The sequence below is a fragment of the Podarcis erhardii genome (assembly GCF_964252035.2).
Source record: "Podarcis erhardii genome assembly, chromosome: 4".
NCBI lineage: Eukaryota > Metazoa > Chordata > Lepidosauria > Squamata > Lacertidae > Podarcis > Podarcis erhardii.
Window position 1 is genome coordinate 95,058,085 of NC_138508.1, and position 19,567 is coordinate 95,077,651.

General features: G+C 42.3%; 1 protein-coding gene across 2 annotated transcripts in view; it reads left to right on the forward strand.

Moving 5' to 3' along the window:
- Positions 1 to 19,567, forward strand: part of GPC6 (glypican 6) — a 785,665-nt gene that overhangs the window by 745,273 nt on the left and 20,825 nt on the right. The window contains exon 7 of one of the 2 annotated variants that reach the window (XM_081858156.1): positions 4,360 to 4,389. The exons of the other annotated variant lie outside the window; for it this stretch is intronic. Within the exon in view, the coding sequence (XP_081714282.1) occupies positions 4,360 to 4,389 (30 nt within the window). The remainder of the gene's footprint in view (positions 1 to 4,359; positions 4,390 to 19,567) is intronic. 2 annotated transcript variants of the gene reach the window in all.

Below are 19,567 nucleotides of genomic sequence, written 5' to 3' on the forward strand. Positions count from 1 at the left end.
CCAGAACATTGGAGGCTATACACCACACCCCCTCTACAGTATTTATAGGAACTCAAACACTGAGATCCTGCTCTGTTCCAGTAACAAGAAGCCGAAAGCACCAGCCTGAAGATGACGAGTGAGACCTCGTCGAAACGTCGCCTAGACACCCCAACTTTTACACGGGAAGACACCCGAGGACACCAAAACCTGCATTCCTGTACCCGTGAAAATCTACGAAAGCATATATATATATATGTATATATATATGTATATATGTATATATGTATATAAAACCTTCCAGAATGTGTCTTTACTGGTGAAATAATGAACATCTGGCAGCTCTAATACAGAAGTCTAATCTTTCCAATCAACTTGGCAGAAAATGGGTAGAAGAATAAGCTACCAGGTCCATAGAGTCTGACTTTTCAATTTGATAAATCTAGAAAAATTGTGCTTATCCACACTTAGCCAATACGGATACAGGTGTGCATCTGAATGTGCAGTTCTTGTCAGCATCGCCCTTGAGCCAGTGTCACCAACTGGACTCATGCACTTCAACCCTGACTGGGCTAGGCGAGCTGGGTAGCACTTCCAGAGACCACCTGATCAAAGTGCTGTGGGCTCACAGCTTAAAGTTGTGAGCACTGGATTCACTTCCACAATACAGTCGTCGCACAACAGAGCATAGCAGAGTCTGGCAGAGTATACATGACTCGGAGAGCAGCTCTGTAGAATATCTTCTTTTATTCTATAACTATAATACAAAACTATATACAGAGCTAAATAGGTCTAAGCATAAATGAATGCTGCACTGAGTGTCTGCAGCTGCTCTTAGCAGCAACCTTATCTCTACACACGATCTCTAACACTCAGTCTCTCTCTCTCTCCGACACACTGACTGACTGACTGACTTGGTGCTGGAGCTGAATAAGTAGAAAGCAGAACACTGCTCCTCCTCTCTGGAGAATCAGCAGACTCGTCAGGAGATTCTTGGATATGGGAGGGGTGAAATCTCCTCAGTTCTAATCATACCGTAGTGCTAATTTCACCCCATGGAACTGACTTCAGGTGCCTATGGATGCTTCCACATCAGTACTTAATACATTAAGAATAGGGAACCCATGGCAAAATGATGTTGTACTACAACTCCTATAAACCCTAATGGGACTTCAGTCACCTCAATGGATGGGGCTGGGCTGGCAGGAATCTGCATCCGAAAACATCTGGAAAGCCACCAATTCCCCAACTCATTGGTGCAGCATTGGGGCCATTGAGTTGGATCCACACATAGACTTAGAGGAGACTCACTGATTTTAGTGTTAATTAGTCCCATTGACTTTAATGGTTCTACTCATTAAATAAAACTTCCTGGAGTCTTAATCAAGGGCAGAAAATGCAACTAGCACAGTACAGTAGTATTTATTTTACGCAGCGAATTTCTTCTATTCATCCCCTGTCCCCTTTCATTTACAACCATAAATAAGCTGTAAAATGATTTGCCATGTCCCCACCGGAGACATTTTCTTTAAAAAAAGGAAAAGAAAACCCTTTAAAGATGGGTTTATTCTTCATTCTACAATGGAAATAGGTATTTTTAAATGTGAAAAACACTATTGTATAGACCAAGTGCAATATCTTCTTTGTGTATTTTACCAGGCAGGAGTCAGCTTAACCACTGTAAATTCATAAGACTGGCTGACAAAATGGGGGATAAGTGACGGCTTGAAGCTGTGCTACTTACCAGCAGCTTGACTCCAGGATCATTTCAGAACAACTCATGTCTGTCTTTCCTAAGGATTTGCAGAAGCTATATTGGGCGGCTGGTCCTAGGTGTCTGAAAGGCAAGCAAATCTCAGCATAAATAAGGCAATCTGCTCTATGCATTCCCATTAACTTGCAGCGACAAATTTAGCTTTGTGTGACTCTGCCAGATTCTTTTCTGCATTTCTGCAGAAACAGCAGGCAAATAACCAAGCTCCCCGCTTAGCCATATGCTACAGCTAATGGTTATTTCTTCCCCCCACCCTCCCTGGGTAGCTTATGAATGGGAAAGCCATGTGTCGCTATTCATCTTTATTTATTTATTTTAGTTATATATTTATGGAACTTGTAAACTGAGCCCTCATCCCCAAATGGATTTCGGAGCAGTAGACATTTAAAATCTATAATAATAATAATAATGATGATGATAATAATAATAATAATAATAATAATAATAATAATAATAATACAAAGCCAATGTTAAACATCAATATCATAAAAGTGAGAGGAATAAAACCAGTCAACCAGCTGAAAATATAATAATTTAAAGTTAGGCAAATAGAAAGGTGCCAAAAGGAACACATTGTCGGCACCAGGATTGCCATTCTCAAGTGGGCATTCCAAAGCTGGGATGCTACCACAGAGAAAGCGCTCTTTTCTGCATATGTATAGCACACTTCTCCAATAGCTGGAACATGGGAAAGTGCCTCCTCTGGCTATCTTAATGCATGGCCAGCTTGATATGGGAGGAGGTGCTCCTTCAGATATTTGGGGCCCAAGCTCTTTAAGGCCCAAACCAGCACCTTGACATTGAACAGGAAGCAAGTATGGTTCCCTCAGAACGGATGTGGTTTGGCTCCATCAAGAAAAACCATCTGGGATTCTGTACAAGTTGAAGATTTCAAACCACAGCCCCACATATCGCACGTTATAATAATTCAGCCTGGAGATTACCAGAGAATGGTTTACTGTAGCCAGGCTATCCTTATCCAGGAAAGGTCACCACTGACCAATGAAGCAAAGCTGGTTAAAGGTGCTGTGAGCCACTTGGGGTTCCAGTGACAATGCTGGATCAAGCTATTTATCTGCTCCTTTGCAGGAGTGAAACCCCATCCAGAAAAGTTAACACAGCAACTTTCCAGACCAGGAAACTATCGACCCACAGTGCTTGTCTCCTCAAGATTCAGCTTCAAATTACTGGTCCTCATCAAGTCCAGATAGTAATTCAGTACCACCATAGCCTTACCTGACTTTGATGACAAAGTGAAATAGGGTTAGGTGTCATCTAGATACTAATGACATCTCCCTCCAACTTTGTAAGGCACCTCACTCAGCAATTTCATTTCAGGTTTCATTTAGTTGTCATGATCAAATGAGCAATCTTCTAGAATCCACAAAGAATGTCCTCTGTGCTTTCGAGACTTCAGGAATGAAGAAGCTCAAACGTCAAAGTCCCAGTAGTGCCCACTTCCAAAACCTTCACAAATCACAGTGAATAGACCAAGCCCCGAATCTCCCAGATTAATATTTAGACATTCAGTGCAGTTGGTCCCAGGGCGCAGCATAATCCAAAAAGCTGAACCTAATCAAGTCTCGATCTGGTCCATAAATGAATGGGAGACCACTTGAGAATTCTAAGTCTGCCACCTTGCCCTTCATTGTGAAAGAAAGATGGGGTATAAATGTCACACTAATGATTGTGATTTCATCTTTGAGTAGCAGCACAGGACAATCTGAACTGGTTCCAACTGGTGAGAAAGAAAGAAAGAGACAGACAGAGTGTTACCTGAAGCAGAACAAAACAACAAAACAATTGATTGCAACTAAGCCAGAATAGGACCAAAATAAACGCAAGGGCTTTGGAAGAAAACTGCCTTTGAGACCTCCCTGATAATATACGGCCAAATTGTTTTATATTGATTTATCATAACACACTCCAATACCAGGCAGCATGGAGTGGTTAAAATGAAGTGAGAGACACCCCTGCCATCATCAAAACATCAGTCTTTGTCAGAATGTCACCTTTTAAAGAGAAGAGAGAGTGCAAAATGGTCACCTGTGTTTATGGTGCACAAAAGTTCAGAAACCCTGATGTATCTTCACTGCAGTCTGAGTTTCTAAAAGTGCATGCATCTCCTTATACATTAATTTGCTGCCCCAATTTTATTTCCATTAAGGTCTTAAGCAGGAAGTGTCTGATATTATTATTGTGGAAATATGCCCCTTTCTGTTTAGCAGAAGAGACTTTGATAACTTTGGTAGGAACTGGGGATGGGTGAGTGGTGGGACACAGAGATTAATGGAAGGAGAGAAAAATTATGAATTCTGTTATTACGTTCCTGAGAGTTTGTATTCTGAAGTTTTTAGCATTAGCCCTATAGAAAAGTTAAAACATGCACTCAATTAAAAATAGAACAAAATAAAAGCTAAATGTGAGACAGAGGTGGTTTGGGGCTAATTGGATATGTGTATATTGTCAGCCATAATTAAATAAGTCCCATTCACAGTGGTTTGCCAATACTGATACACTATCTTCTTTGCAGCTGTCTTCTCTCTATAACCTAACACTTTGTCTTGAATTATTTTCTTTTCTTTTCTCTCTCTTTTGCTTCCCAGAGGACTATCTGGAGGACAATGCAACATGGTGTAAGCTCTGGTATTCTTATTCTTGACTTTCATATCCATTCGCCTGTTTCTGATTTTGCTGTGCAAACTCCATCTAGTATCATCTGTGTCACGTTCCCTTGGCTTTCCTGCAAAATGAGTTCATTTCCAGTTTTCAGAAATCTCAGTGTTTGGAATGGGTGATTTGGGTTCTTTTCATCACCCCTCATTTCCCAGAGTGGCTTTCATCTAAGTCAGTGTTTCCCAAACTTCTAATGACTGAAATAATGTGTTGTTTTTTTCTTCTGCCTTAAAATTCAAATGACACACCAGTCATACAGCTGTACCGATTTCCTTTTAGACTGTGTTGTTACTCCTCTTGAGCACCCAACTAAATGCAATGCCATCCAAACAATTGTGTTAATGGCTTTTAAAAAATAAATTGTGGACAAGGAGCCTCTGAATCTGATCGGGACTCTGGTGTGGGAAATAGGGGGGACTTTAACCCTTTGGCCACTGCAGTGGTTGCAAATCTCCCTGTATGGAATTTCCTTTTTCCAAAGCCATTTGTGTAATTGCTCATCTCATTTGGCCCTCAGGTGTCTCCATCCTCTGCATGAATCTGCATTTGCTTCAATCAATTCTAACTGTTGCAGACTCTACTCTTTAAATGATCTGGAAAGGCCTGCATGAAGTAAAACTTAGTTTCAGCAAGGCCCCAGAGTAAAATATTTTAGGGCAGTGGGTAGATAGTTCAATTGGAGAAATACAAGATTCAGTAAACTTCAAAGGTACATGCCCTCCCACAAGCTACATTTAATTTATTGTAAAAAGGGAGGGAAATAATAGAAATATATCTTATGTTATTTTTAATGCATCATAAAAAAAACCTATAGCAATGGAATCAACACGGTACTTATTTCACAATGGGATTTGTACCTTTGACTTGCATACCTAGTGCACAAGCTCATTTAATTTATTGTTTGTAGCAATCGTTTCTCTGTTCGTATAACCAGTGTTTATTTCTGAGCTGGGTGGGGTGGGGGGGGGGAATAGGTCATGGTAAGAATGAAGTCTGAAATACAGGCAATTTCTTACTTTCCATAAGGACTCAATCAGCGAATGCCAGAGCAAGATATTCATACATTTATTTATGTGTCATGTACTTCTGAAAAGTGATTTCACAGCTCCTGTGCTACCTTTTCCTGACTACTGCTTTTCCTGTTTTACCAAGGGTTGTGGAATAGAATCTATCCATCTCATAGGCTGGGCGCCACCCAGAAAAACATAGTATATTCTCTAGTTAGGCTTATGCAGTCAAGCAACTTTCATAACAGGAAAGTCCAAGGGGGAACTATGGCGGTGCTTAATTTCAAAAACTGGTTTAGCTGATGTCAAACTCCAGAACTTCTTACAGTTGCTTGGTGGGTCAGGGAACAGCTATGACGAGGAATTCCTTAATGTCATCCACTTAAGCTGGCCATTTCTCTAACTGTTGCATCACTAAGCCAGGAGGAAGTGCATTGTGTTTGAAGGAGGGATGAATTTGAGTCAGCTGCCTGGGGCACATCAGCACACTTGTCTCAATAGAATACATTTAATCAGTCTGCAGTCACCATAATCCTCCAGCCACATTTCATTTACAGTTAGCTGGTATATTGCAATGTAGCAAAAAAAAAAAAAAAAAGGAGGATTTTTCTCTAGCATCGCCGCTTAAACCTGCAGACATACAGTATGTCTGAGTCAGGAAGTATATTAATACTCTAAATATACAATTTGTCTCTCAAGCATTCACAGAATATAAAGTAGAATAAATTCATATTTAATGAATGCAAATGACGTCTAGTATCTTTAACACCACGGGACGGATACAGCCTTTTCTGCAATTCTTCTTCATGGGTATATGTAGATGTGAATACGGAATACTTAGATGTGACAACAGAATATGTTAAAGGGGCAAGACCTTGCATGGTCTCAGTCACACCTCCAAGTCAGAAAATAACAGGTTGAAAACAAGCCAATGTTGTAAACGTGCCAATATTTTCACACTGCTGGGTTGCTAAGCTGCTGCAGGTGCCATTTCCTCATGCATAAAATGGAACATATTGTGGATGAGGTCACAACAGAGGATCTGATCTCAGTCAAAGCATACAGTTTCTATTTAGCAACCTCCGCCTGTCTGTCTGTTCTCTCTGTAAGAGACAGTGATGGAGTTGAACGCCTTTAGAAATGTTCTTCATAAAAGGGAGCCCCTGTGGTCCTCCTTAATCAGGGGTGTAGCACATCCTCTTGAATGTGAAGAGTGATCCCTAATCTTAATCATGTTTTCCCTGCAACATAGTCTCTCACTGTGCTATTCCAGAGAAAAACTGATGTTGATAGAACACCGTTTCCCCATTCAAATGAGCCATGGGCAAATGTGGGGTTTCAATCCTGGCCTCCCAAACAGAAGAACAAGATTGGCCAACTAGAATTCCAGCTACCAGCTACTTTTGTCAGAAGGCTACTTTGACTGGGAGCAGAGCCGTCTTTCCCATTGGGTTTACTGGTGCATTGCGCCAGGGCGCCGGCCTCTCGGGGCACCCCAGTGAGTGGGGGAGCTGTGCGGCTTTGCTGGCAGCCTCCCCTTTCCCTCCTGCATGCCTGCCAGCTGTGCCCTGTCAACCATATGGCTGGCAGCATGCAGCTTCCTTCCCAAGCCCCCGCAGGAGGAGAGCGATCCCTGCAGAGGCTTGGGAAAAGGTTGACAACTCTGGGAAATGGGGCATGGGGCACTGGAGGGATCTTTGCACCACAGTGCCAGATATGCTTAAGACGGCCCTGACTGGGAGGTAGGAAGTGGTGAGTCACCTACAGTTCTCCTCACCTCACATTCTCTGCCACAGCTGCCACTCTCTTGTCAGAAATTACACTGCAGCATTATGCACTAACTGCAGTTTCTGGACCAAGGCCAAAGGAATGTCATTGGAATTCTACTCAATATTGATGCAGAGTAGATTCCAATGTATCGTTAGCAGAGTAAAAACTTAAACACGTTGCAGGATTCCCAAAAAGTAGACCAGATGCAATTAATATTTCTTTTTTTATATATAAATATTTATTAAAATTTTTGAATACAAATGCATAAATAATAAACAACATTACTTATATCATAACATAATTTCATCACTTCTTTGGACTCCCTCACGTCTCCCGCTCCCACTTGCATCGTTAAAAAGTTTTTTCAAGCAAATTATCATCTTGTTTACAATCTTATATCCGCTCATTTAAGTATAATCTAGCAATTCTCCAAAAGGTTTATATTTTCCTTAGTCTCACTTATCATCGAATTCAAATCTAATTTAGTGGTGGACAATTTTTTATGATCTAGCATCCTTCTTAACATTCAACCAAATTACAATATTTTTGTAAATAAATCTTAAATTTCTTCCAGTCTTCTTCAACCCTCTCTTCTCCCAGGTCTCGGATTCTGCCAGTCATCTCGGCCAGTTGCATATAGTCCATCAGCTGCATCTGCCATTCTTCCAGTGTGGGTAGATCTTGCGTTTTCCAGTTCTTAGCGATGAGTATCCTTGCTGCCGTTGTTGCATACATAAAAAATGTTCGGTCCTTCTTTAACACCTTCTGACCGACAATACCCAAAAGGAAGGCCTCTGGTTTCTTAGTGAAGGTATACTTAAATACCTTTTTTAACTCATTATATATCATTTCCCAGAAGACCTTCACTTTAGGGCAAGTCCACCAGAGGTGAAAGAATGTTCCTTCACTTTCTTTACATTTCCAACATTTATTTTCAGACAAATGGTATATTTTGGCAAGTTTAACTGGGGTCATGTACCATCTATATATCATTTTCATTACATTTTCCTTCAGAGCATTACATGCAGTGAAGTTCAGCCCAGTGGTCCACAACCTTTCCCAGTCCTCAAACATAATGTTATGCCCAATGTCCTGTGCCCACTTTATCATAGCCGATTTAACCATTTCGTCTTGTGTATTCCATTTTAACAGCAAGTTATACATTCTTGATAGTACCTTAGTCTTTGGTTCTAACAATTCTGTTTCCAACTTCGATTTCTCCACCTGGAACCCTAACTTTTTTGTCATTTTTAAAGACTTCTTTAATCTGAGCATAATGTAACCAGTCTCGCACTTTATCCTTCATTTTCTCCACAGATGCAATTAATATTTCATCCAGCAGAGCTTTAGTGCTACTGAAGGCAAAATGAGCATAATGGTCACAAATCCAATACATTCAGGATTGGCACTGTCCATAAGAAATCCAGTTGCAGCAGACTTAACTTAAACTTGCAATAACTTATAATACGTCTAGAACTTAGCACTAAGCATACAGAACACCACACCAGAAGGAAAAGAGATAGAAAGTGAAAGCGGGTGAAACCCGGGCTCCTCCTGGCCTGTTATTATAGTCAGCATGACCTTGACAGAAAGAGATAAGAGAACCATTTAAACCAGCTGTACTCAGCTTCTCTGAAGGAATAACCCAAACACCATGAACCATCTGCTTGTTTCTTTCGCACAGAGAAGCTTCCAGAAGCTTCCAGAACCCTCTTGAATTAATTAGAACAGGAAAGATCTCTACACATCAGATCAATACTTTCTGTACAAAGAAATGCAAACTGACAAGGAAGCCCCACGGAGAGTTCATTACAGTAAACCAGTCTTGAAATCACCAGTGCCCGGACCACTGTGGTCTACAAATGGCCTCAGCAGGTTAAAAACAACAACAACAACACCTGGTTTGAAGCATGAGGGCAAGGGGTTCGGAAACCCATTTCCCTTTGGGCCTGATACCTATCTCAAATTGTAGATTTGGTGGCACCAGGTCCAGTGTCTAAAATAAACAACAATCGCAGAGGTTCATGTGATGCTCAGTTCCTCCATAAGAGAACGTCTCACAGATGAAGGCTGAACATTACCCTTATTTCCCAAGATTCTGACAACTGCAGACAGCAGTGTTAAAAGTCGAGCTGAATCCTGCCATAGAAAGTTTACCCGTTTGATATCAATGGAGAAGGATGTCCCAGCAATATTAGATTAGATGCTGGATGGTTTTTTTCTCCCACTCATAGCTTATTACTAGATTCAGTTGACAAGGAGTTATATAACAATAGCTTTCGAAATCTTGCAGAGACATGCATGCACGCACACCTTTTTAAACTGCAATATTATTCCAAAAAGCAGCCAACTACGTTCACATTATGCTAATTCTGATGCTTTGCTGCTGTTTAGCGTATGAAGGTGCCGAACTACTTCACCACAACGCTACTTAAATTCTGATGTTTCATAAGAACCACTGTCCAAAAGAAACTGGTCGTTCAGCTGGCGATTTTTAGCAATATTCTGCTGTAATAACAACCATGAATCTCTGGAGCTAGGTTTCCTCGCAGCCTTCTTCTTTGGTTAAAGAAAAAAATTGCTGATCGTAAAATAACTCCTCTCTAAATCTCTTCCGTAGAGAAACCTGTTACTCCCGGTTTAGTTCTCTTCGGTTCTGGTAGGTTTTCAGTTCAGTAATAGTAATTATAAAGAATGAATACATGAAACAACTGAATAGACTGCCCAACACTGAGGAAACTTGAGCCTTTGAAAACAAAAGCTATGGTGACAATTGACGTTTTCTGTAAAATGGTAACAAGGGAAAAGGCTCTCCCCTAAGGTATTCAGTAAATTTTCGAGCATACAGTACCCCATCTGCATTCTGAAGTCCTCCTCAGGGAGGACTGTACCACCTCTTTTTCTCAATGTCTGAACTGGCTTCACAATTCTTATTGTTGGTTTAGTATGGGCATAGCAAATGTTTCAGAATTTTGCTTTTATTTAACCTCATTCTAGATCAGCAAAATTGGAGGCAGTGACTTCCCTCCGACAGAGGGAAAGCAGGGAATGACACTGGCGACTCACACTCGGTTGGGAATGTAAATCTCATTTGACAATGCTGATGTAGTGTGTGTCGAAATCATTCCAGGAAGAAGTCACTTGAGAACCGGGGTGAATATGATAAGTGAAATTAAATCTCTTTGCTGCAGTCTGAATTTATCGCAGACAAAGAAGGCCAGAGCTGCAAATGGAAAACCCCGGTTCATCTATCCTCTTGATACTAGTTCTCCCAAGCCATTTTCAGCTTTTTGGTTTTAACAGATGCACTGCTTGAGTAGTCATAACAGAAATGCGCTGCGGAAGATTTTGCCTTTGACAGACACAGTCATAACAGGAAGTTGGTTTACAGCAAATGAAAAGTGATTTCCCAAGCCAAACATATAGCCCCTAATACATTTCTCTTTGGCTCGTAATGGACATTTGACACTTTATGGACTACTAGGGATGTTACTAGTGCTTAGAGAAAAAAGTCAGATACTAAAACTAAAGGGATTTATTTACTTTTGCCACGAGACTTGTTCTCTCCGTGAACTTTCAGGCAAGCCCCAAATGGTGAGCAATGGTACTGAACTCATGAAGATGGCCAGAGAGAGTGAAGTGGACTCTGCACACACATTAAAAAAAAATGTTGTGAAAATGCTTTTTTAAAAAAACGTTTTGAAAAAATGTATTGAATTTGCCATAGCTCACCATCGCCCTATACTGTCACACTTGTACTGTCACACGTTACAACACGTTTCAAAAAGGTTTTATTTGCAGCTGTGTAGCTGAGTCCAGAGAGGGACGCAGGTGGCGCTGTGGGTTAAACCACAGAGCCTAGGACTTGCCGATCAGAAGGTCAGTGGTTCGAATCCCCGCAACAGGGTGAGCTCCCGTTGCTCGGTCCCTGCTCCTGCCAACCTAGCAGTTCGAAAGCACGTCAAAGTGCAAGTAGATAAATGGTACCTCTGCGGTGGGAAGGTAAACGGTGTTTCCGTGCGCTGCTCTGGTTCGCCAGGAGCGGCTTAGTCATGCTGGCCACATGACCTGGAAGCTGTACGCTGGCTCCCTTGGCCAATAAAGTGAGATGAGCGCTACAACGCCAGAGTTGGCCATGACTGGACCTAATGGTCAGGGGTACCTTTACCCTTTTCTTTAGCTGAGTCCAGAGTCCTTCCCCAGCCATTTGAAGATGTCTAGCATTGAATAGAGATGCTATTGCATTGTTCACACCACACCTTTCTCTCCACACTTGCAGAGCTGGCTCTGGGTTTTTGTGTAGGTCTTTTCCCCTCACGTCCTCACATCACATCGACTTGCACCCACTGTGCCTGGGTGGAATGAAACCTACTCCTATCCTCTCCTCTCTCCTTCCCAGAGCCAAAACCGCCATCTAACACAAGGAAGAAGAGCACTGTTAGTGGCAGAAAGGGGTGAACAAGTGGCAGGAGGAGGAGGAGGAGGAGCTGGTATAGCCACTCAGCCATCTGTCTGTCCTCTCTAATCTTAGTCCTCACCTGGGCTTAGCAAAGCAGTGTTCTCTGTCAATCATTCATTCAGTCATTCAAAGACATTGCACCCCATCACTCGGCCAGAAAAGCTTACAGAGTGGCTGAATTAATGGAAATAGCACAGACTTTGCCCTCAAGCTTACAGTTTAACAAGACGACTCACAAAAGGAAGAAACAGGAAGGGAAGGGGCAATGAGCAAACTGAGGGTTTGCGGATGGCACAAAGTTCTTATAATGATCAGCTAAGCGGGCCTTGGTGGTCCCTGAGAACTATCCCCTGGACCAAACCTCCTAGAAGCAGATGTAGCCAGGAGATGTTTACTTGAGAGGATGAGACCTTGGCCTTCTGGGGCCTAACTGGAATATGCCAGTGTATTGTCATTCTGATTGTGGCAGTGACATCATAGGAGACCATTACCTCCAGATGATTCGGTGAACCAGTTGATTTTGAAATGACCCAGCCCTGGTGTTGTGGGCAGTGACTGTCTGCTGCTTCCAGCTGCCTAGAGAAATGCAGTGGGAGCTCTGGTTACGAACAGATCTCCCCACCGAGAGAGGCTGGGGATTGAACCCCCGACCTTCTGCAGACAAAGCAGATACAGTGGTACCTTGGGTTAAGAACTTAATTCATTCTGGAGGTCTGTTCTTAACCTGAAACTGTTCTTAACCTGAGGTACCACTTTAGCTAATGGGGCCTCCCGCTGCTGCCGTGCTGCCGCTGCACGATTTCTGTTCTCATCCTGAAGCAAAGTTCTTAACCCAAGGTACTACTTCCGGGTTAGCGGAGTCTGTAACCTGAGGTGTTTGTAACCCGAGGTACCACTGTAACTGTATTTTCCATTGTGGCATCTGCTTCAGTATTGCTAGCAGAAAGTAGTGAAAAGGTGTGGCTTCTCATTGTCCTTCTTCTTAAACCCACATGTATGTATTACAGGAGGTGATAGCAGGATCTCAGTACTGGGAGAGACGTTTTATACATGCTCATCCGTAGACTTTTGGCATTGCTTCCCTGAACCCTGATTCTCCGTTTGTAGCCATCACTGAGAACTAGACCCATTTTGATGTATACTGAGAGAAAGCCAACCTCGTTCAGAGTCATCTTCCCCACTTGTGATGTCTTTCATATGATTCTGAGAATGAAGAAGCATGATTTGTCATTGTACAGAAATGTATATGCATGCAGTTATGTCCCAGCTTGGAGCTTATGGCACTGATTGCAAAAAGAGGAGCCTTGGGGTCAGCCAGATGTTCAACTAACTCTGGCGTTAACTGAAGTACTGGGAACCGTGATTTTTGCACACCACACATGAATGCTCCTGGGCTGAATCTGGTGCACAGATACTCCTGTACAAGCCCTATTTGAATCAGTAGATTTGACTGTGCAAAACTGATGACAAGACTGCATTCCTAAGTGCCTTTGGTCGAAAACTGCAGAAAGTCAAATGCAAAGTTTCTCACTTGAGTAAGAGCTAGCAGCCTTTGTTTGAAAACTGCAAAAAGCCAAATGCAAAGGCTCTCACTTGAGTGAAAGCTGGCGGCTCTCTATAAATAAAACATTAAAGATGGATAGGTAATACTTCCTGTATGCAGATTGCCGTTTTATGTCAGTGTATTTGGCAACAGTCTATGTGAAAGCCACCCGTTTAAGATAGATGATGTCTGACTTAAGCCTTAAATATCCATGATATTAAAATCTGGTTAGTATATCCTGTGCAACAATTTATGCAAAGTCACTTGCTTAAGGAATAAGGATGTGGTGTTTTAATTAGAGTCAAGTGACAAGGCAAAAGAGTGGTCCTTGTCTTGTGCTATTTTCAGAGCAGATTTGTATGATGGTGATCTGGAACTGACATCCATCCCCTTAAACCCACCTCTGTTTTCTGTTTCAGTCTGTAGCAGACACTATCTGTATGTCAAGGGGATAGAAAACAGCCAGAGCTATACTCCCCCTTTCAAATTCCCTTGATTAAAATGGGACAGTTAAGGATGTGCATCTCACCCACTGATTTCAGCTTTGGCTAGATTGTCTATAGCCATGGTGGACAGAAACTTCGCTTTTGAAAGTTTTTTTAATAAAAAAACCCCCAGATATTTAACATTTTCTGAAAGAGTCAGCACATTTTATGCTAGTAAATTGCATTTCACCTAGGGCAGTTGTGGCACCGAAATTTCTAGGCCCTGGGATTCCATTGGCATATATAAAATTGGCAGGAAAGCAAGCATATAAAGGATAATGAAGAAAATGCATTTATTGCTGTCATTTAAATGTCATTCTGCTTTAGACAATATATTTATAGCAATGAGGCATTCTGATGTTTCATATTGTAAGCGTTGCTCCTTTTATGACTTCCATGTCATGTTTGCTTAGTAAAACCAATTTTTCTGCTCCGCTCAGTTTTATAGGGTCAGCCTAGTCTGAGAAAATCAAATCTCCCTGCCTCTCTTTCATACATCATCATTTGGAATCACCAATGATTCCCGTTCAGGAACCAGCACTTGTTTTCAGCTACAATATTCTGTTTATTGCAGGGTTGTGGTTTGTGAAGGAGAAAGGAGTTTGGGCTAATTCTCCCACCCCTCGTTGGCTGGATGGGTAGGGAACAGGCAAGGTAAAAGGCTCGTGCCTGCATAACGACAAGTTTATTTCGTTGAATTCACATTCCGTAAGGAAGTAAATCCTCATATTGGGCTTGGAGCAGGAAAGCAGGTCTGTTCTGAGCAAGAGCAGAAGGAGCATGAAATAGTAGAGCGGCATGACCGGGCAGCTGTGACACCAAAACACTTCTGTAGCATAGCACCCCCATCACCAGCCTGCTCCCCAACCTGCCTTCAAAACTGACAACCCTAAACTAGGGTTACCAGATGTACCCGGTTCCCAGGGACAGTCCCCGGATTTGCAAATCTGTCCCTGGACAAATTCTGTCCCTGGAATGTCCCTAGATTTGCAAATCTCATAGAATCATAGAACCATAGAGTTGGAAGAGACCACAAGGGCCATCGAGTCCAACCCCCTGCCAAGCAGGAAACACCATCAGAGCACTCCTGACATATGGTTGTCAAGCCTCTGCTTAAAGACCTCCAAAGAAGGAGACTCCACCACACTCCTTGGCAGCAAATTCCACTGTCGAACAGCTCTTACTGTCAGGAAGTTCTTCCTAATGTTTAGGTGGAATCTTCTTTCTTGTAGTTTGGATCCATTGCTCCGTGTCCTCTTCTCTGGAGCAGCAGAAAACAACCTTTCTCCCTCCTCTATGTGACATCCTTTTATATATTTGAACATGGCTATCATATCACCCCTTAACCTCCTCTTCTCCAGGCTAAACATGCCCAGCTCCCTTAGCCGTTCCTCATAAGGCATCGTTTCCAGGCCTTTGACCATTTTGGTTGCCCTCCTCTGGACACGTTCCAGTTTGTTAGTGTCCTTCTTGAACTGTGGTGCCCAGAAATGGACACAGTACTCCAGGTGAGGTCTGACCAGAGCAGAATACAGTGGCACTATTACTTCCCTTGATCTAGATGCTATACTCCTATTGATGCAGCCCAGAATTGCATTGGCTTTTTAGCTGCCATGTCACACTGTTGGCTCATGTCAAGTTTGTGGTCAACCAAGACTCCTAGATCCTTTTCACATGTACTGCTCTCAAGCCAGGTGTCACCCATCTTGTATTTGTGCCTCTCATTTTTTTTGCCCAAGTGCAATACTTTACATTTCTCCCTGTTAAAATTCATCTTGTTTGTTTTGGCCCAGTTCTCTAATCTGTCAAGGTCATTTTGAAGTGTGATCCTGTCCTCTGGGGTGGGAAATCTGTCCCCGGGAAACGTGGCAGCAGCAGCCTCAGCAGCCCAGAGCCAGGCTGGTAGCGCTGTTGGCTCTGGCTGGCTTCAGGTGCTGCTCACTGCTCGCTGCTGTGGAGCCCGCCATTTTTCCTTGCCGGAAGTCCCCATATGATCATATGGAGACTTCCGGTGAGGAAAAATGGTGGGCGCCACGGCAGCGAGCAGATCCTGAAGCCAGCCAGAGCCAACTGCGCTACCAGGCTGGCGTTGGGCTTCTGACTGCCACCGCCACCGCCACTGGCGAAGGGGAATCGGGGACATCCGGTGGTACAGATCTCCTGCCCCCTTCCCCCTTTGTTTTGACTGATCGCTGGAGGCTCAGGAGTTGTGGGCAGGTGGCCGTTGCCCAGTTTTTTAAAAACTGCACATTTATGTTTCACAGGGTGCGAAAGAAGGGCTTTGCACCTTTACACAATATGCATGTGTGCTTGGGCCCAGGGTCTTTTGCCTCACCATCCCCACTACTGACTCCCTGTTGCTACTCAGCTTCCAAAAAAAAAAAAAAAGTGTCCACGTATTCATTGAAAAAACTGGTAACCATACCCTAAACCCATTGCTGAGTTGCCTTTGTGTCCTTTTACACCAAGTGAATTTCACATGTATGCCACCAAGATATCTATGGTGCTAGCATGTGAGCTCACTGTTTTTGTGAGAAGGCCACAACTAGAGATAGGGGAGACATTCAGTTCAGTTCACATTTGAAAGTGAACTTGTATAATGCACCCTTCCCAAAACAATAAGTGAAGCAAAACCCTAGCATCTTTCAAAATTCATACGATCTTTTATGTCTGTATTTAAAACCAATAAAGATTATTTTTTTTAAAAAAAAATCATACTTTTCTGAATTTTGCAATGTAGTTTTCCAAACAAATTTGCATTGAAACGCTGTTACATTTTCAGACCTTCCCGGTATCCCTGTTTTCCAGGTATAGTCCCAGATTTACATAAGCTGCCCCAGTTTCTGCTTTGATCCCAGAATGTCCCACTTTTCCTTAGGACACCCCTATTTTCATTGGAGAAATATTGAAGGGTATGGAGTTATGTGACCCCCCAAGCCCAGGGGATAAGTAACCATGTAACCTTCAGAAGACATCTGAAAACAGCCCTGTATAGAGAAGTTTTATAATGTTTTATTATGGTTTTGTACATGTTGGAAGCTGCCCAGAGTGGCTGGGGCAACCCAGTCAGATGGGCTAGGTATAAATAATAAAATAATTTTTAGTAGTGGTATTATTGAATAGGACAGCATTGTACAACATGTCAATCAGGATCTACTTGTAGATCATGTGATTGTTTCTCGTCGACCTCTGTCAATATCTCTCTCTCTCTCTCTCTCTCTGAAGGAGAAGGCGATGTAAATGGGCATGAGGTGGGCGGAGGCATATGCAGATGGAGAGACTGAGTGTGAGAGAGAAGCCCTGTGCACTGGCTCCTCGAGAGAAAGGACTGGTTTCGAGAGAGAGAGAGGTGGACATTCCAGGATCCAAGGATCCAGCTCTCGAGGAGAGGACTGCCTTGCTCCCCTCCCCATTGTAAACCAACAAGCTCTCTCACTGAGCGCAGTGAGACTTGCTCTCGAGTAAACACGCACGAGGGAGTTGGGGACCCTTTGTGGCTGCTGCCAACCCACCCACCCAGGGAGGTGTGTGTGTGCAGCCCTGCGCACTGGCTCCTCAGAGAGAGAAAGGGCTCATTTAGGTTTACTCGAAAGGAAGGGGTGGATCCAGGGGAAAGGGCTTCTACAGGTTTCATCCAGTTCTTAAGGTGGTGCTTGAAGGCTGTCAACTCCGCAGTTGAGTTTACCCAATTTCTGTTTCGAACTATGGGGGAAACCGCTGTGGATATCATGTACCCCTGACTCATTTGAAAAACACGAAGAGTCCAGGGGCACTTTAAAGACTTAACACATTTATTATGGCATGAGCTTTGGTGAAGAACAATCTGTGCATCATGTTCTGATTAAGTAGGAACCTGTCCTCAATGTTATTTTCTTACATTACAAGTATTCAAAGTATGTATTTTTTTAAAAAAATATTGATTTATGATGAACTTTTCAGGTTTTATGGAAGCGACTGTCATTTGTTATTATTTTTATCATAAGCTCAGCCAAACATAATATGTTTAAGTTGAAGAATGACAATAGGAGAGTGTGGGAGATCACTGCCAGTTTTTTATATGCAATGGTAGATCTCAGGCTACTTTATAGCTGTCAACTTTTCCCTATTCTTGCGAGGAATCTTATTCAGAATAAGGGAATTTCCCTTAAAAAAGGGAAACATTGACAGCTATGGGCTACTTGTGGTTGGACATACCTGGAATAGGACCATAGGTGTCAACTTTTCCCTTTTCTTGTGAGGAATCCTATTCGGAATAAGGGAATTTCCCTTAAAAAAAGGGAAATGTTGACAGCTATGAATAGGACATTGGAGAAAAGTTGGAGGGAATGCATTTTCATGAGGACTGGTGTGGAAATCTAGAGCACTGAATTTAAGACTGGAAAAGGGAGAAACTGAAGTTGAGAGAATCACCCATCCCAGTCTCCAATTTAGCAGGCAACTGTAGGCCCCTATAGTGAGTTTCCAAGTGAGGCAAAATCCCAATGAGCTCAAAATTGCCTCATGGGGGCACTGCAGTTGTTGATCCTTAGTGTACATGTTTCAAAATAATTTGCGTGAAAAAAGGTTAGACATCATTTAAACTTGGTTTTAGAACCACAATGATGCCCTTTAGAAAAGTTCTTGGCTTCTTCCCAGCATGAAGTTTTCACCAAAGAGGATAGTTGTTCCACAATAATTGTGTGGGGGGTAGAGAGTGTAGGATCTGGAAAATATAAAAATGGGAACATCACCTACACCTTTTCTCACAAATTTAATCAAAAATAATGGAGCACAGCAACAGGATTACTACTAAATATTAAATAGTTGGGGATAGTTGGTTTCCTATCCCTCAGATCAGTATTCCCCAAAAGTAAGAAATGAGGCTGGTTCGTTATTTTTAGCAGCTGCAGTCAATTTGTAACCTCAGGTAAATCGCTATCTCATGCAGTGTAAGAAATCAATCTACCTTTTCATTGAACCAAGCTTCTTTTTCTTCATAAGCCTGCTCTGAACTAGCCTCACAGACAAAAAAGCAGGGCTCTGAGACCTCAGCTGTCTTGATAATGCCACAGGCTGGCATCTATGCAGCTCAGATAGCTGAGACTGGATTCTCACTTAAAAATTTACCAAGCCACCACAGCCTCTGCAGAAATGAAATAATCAGAAACGGTATACGGCTGAAGAGCAAAGTAAGAAAACAAAATAACCAAAAACACACTGAAAACTAGCCACAGTTAAGACTCCTTCAGGCTTTCAGCCTGCATACACCAAAGCTAAAACCTAACCTCCAACATTTCTCCTATGAAAATAGGGATGTCATAATAATAATAATAATAATAATAATAATAATAATAATAGTGTTATTATTTATACCCCACCCATCTGACTGGGTTGCCCCAGCTACTCAGGGCAGCTTCCAACATACAGTGGTACCTCGCAAGACGAATGCCTCGTAAGACGAAAAACTCGCAAAACGAAAGAGTTTTTTGTTTTTTGAGTTGCTTCGCAAGACAAATTTCCCTATGGGCTTGCTTTGCAAGACGAAAACATCTTGCAAGTTTGTTTCCTTTGTCTTGCAAGTTTGTTTCCTTTTTCTTAAAACCGTGCATTCAGGGGGTGCAGTTGCGACTTGACTTCGAGGAGCAACTCATAGCACGCCTTTTTTGAGGTTTTTGAAGACTTTGCTGATTTTTGAAGCTTTTCCAAAGTCCGTGCTTTGCAAGACGAAAAAATCGCAAGACGAAAAAACTTGCAGAACGAATTAATTTCGTCTTGCAAGGTACCACTGTATATTTAAAGCATTTTAAAACATTAAACATTTTTTATGAACGTCCCTTTCCAGAGCTGGCTTCAGATGTCTTCTGAAGGTTGTGTTCTATAGTTGCTTATCAACTT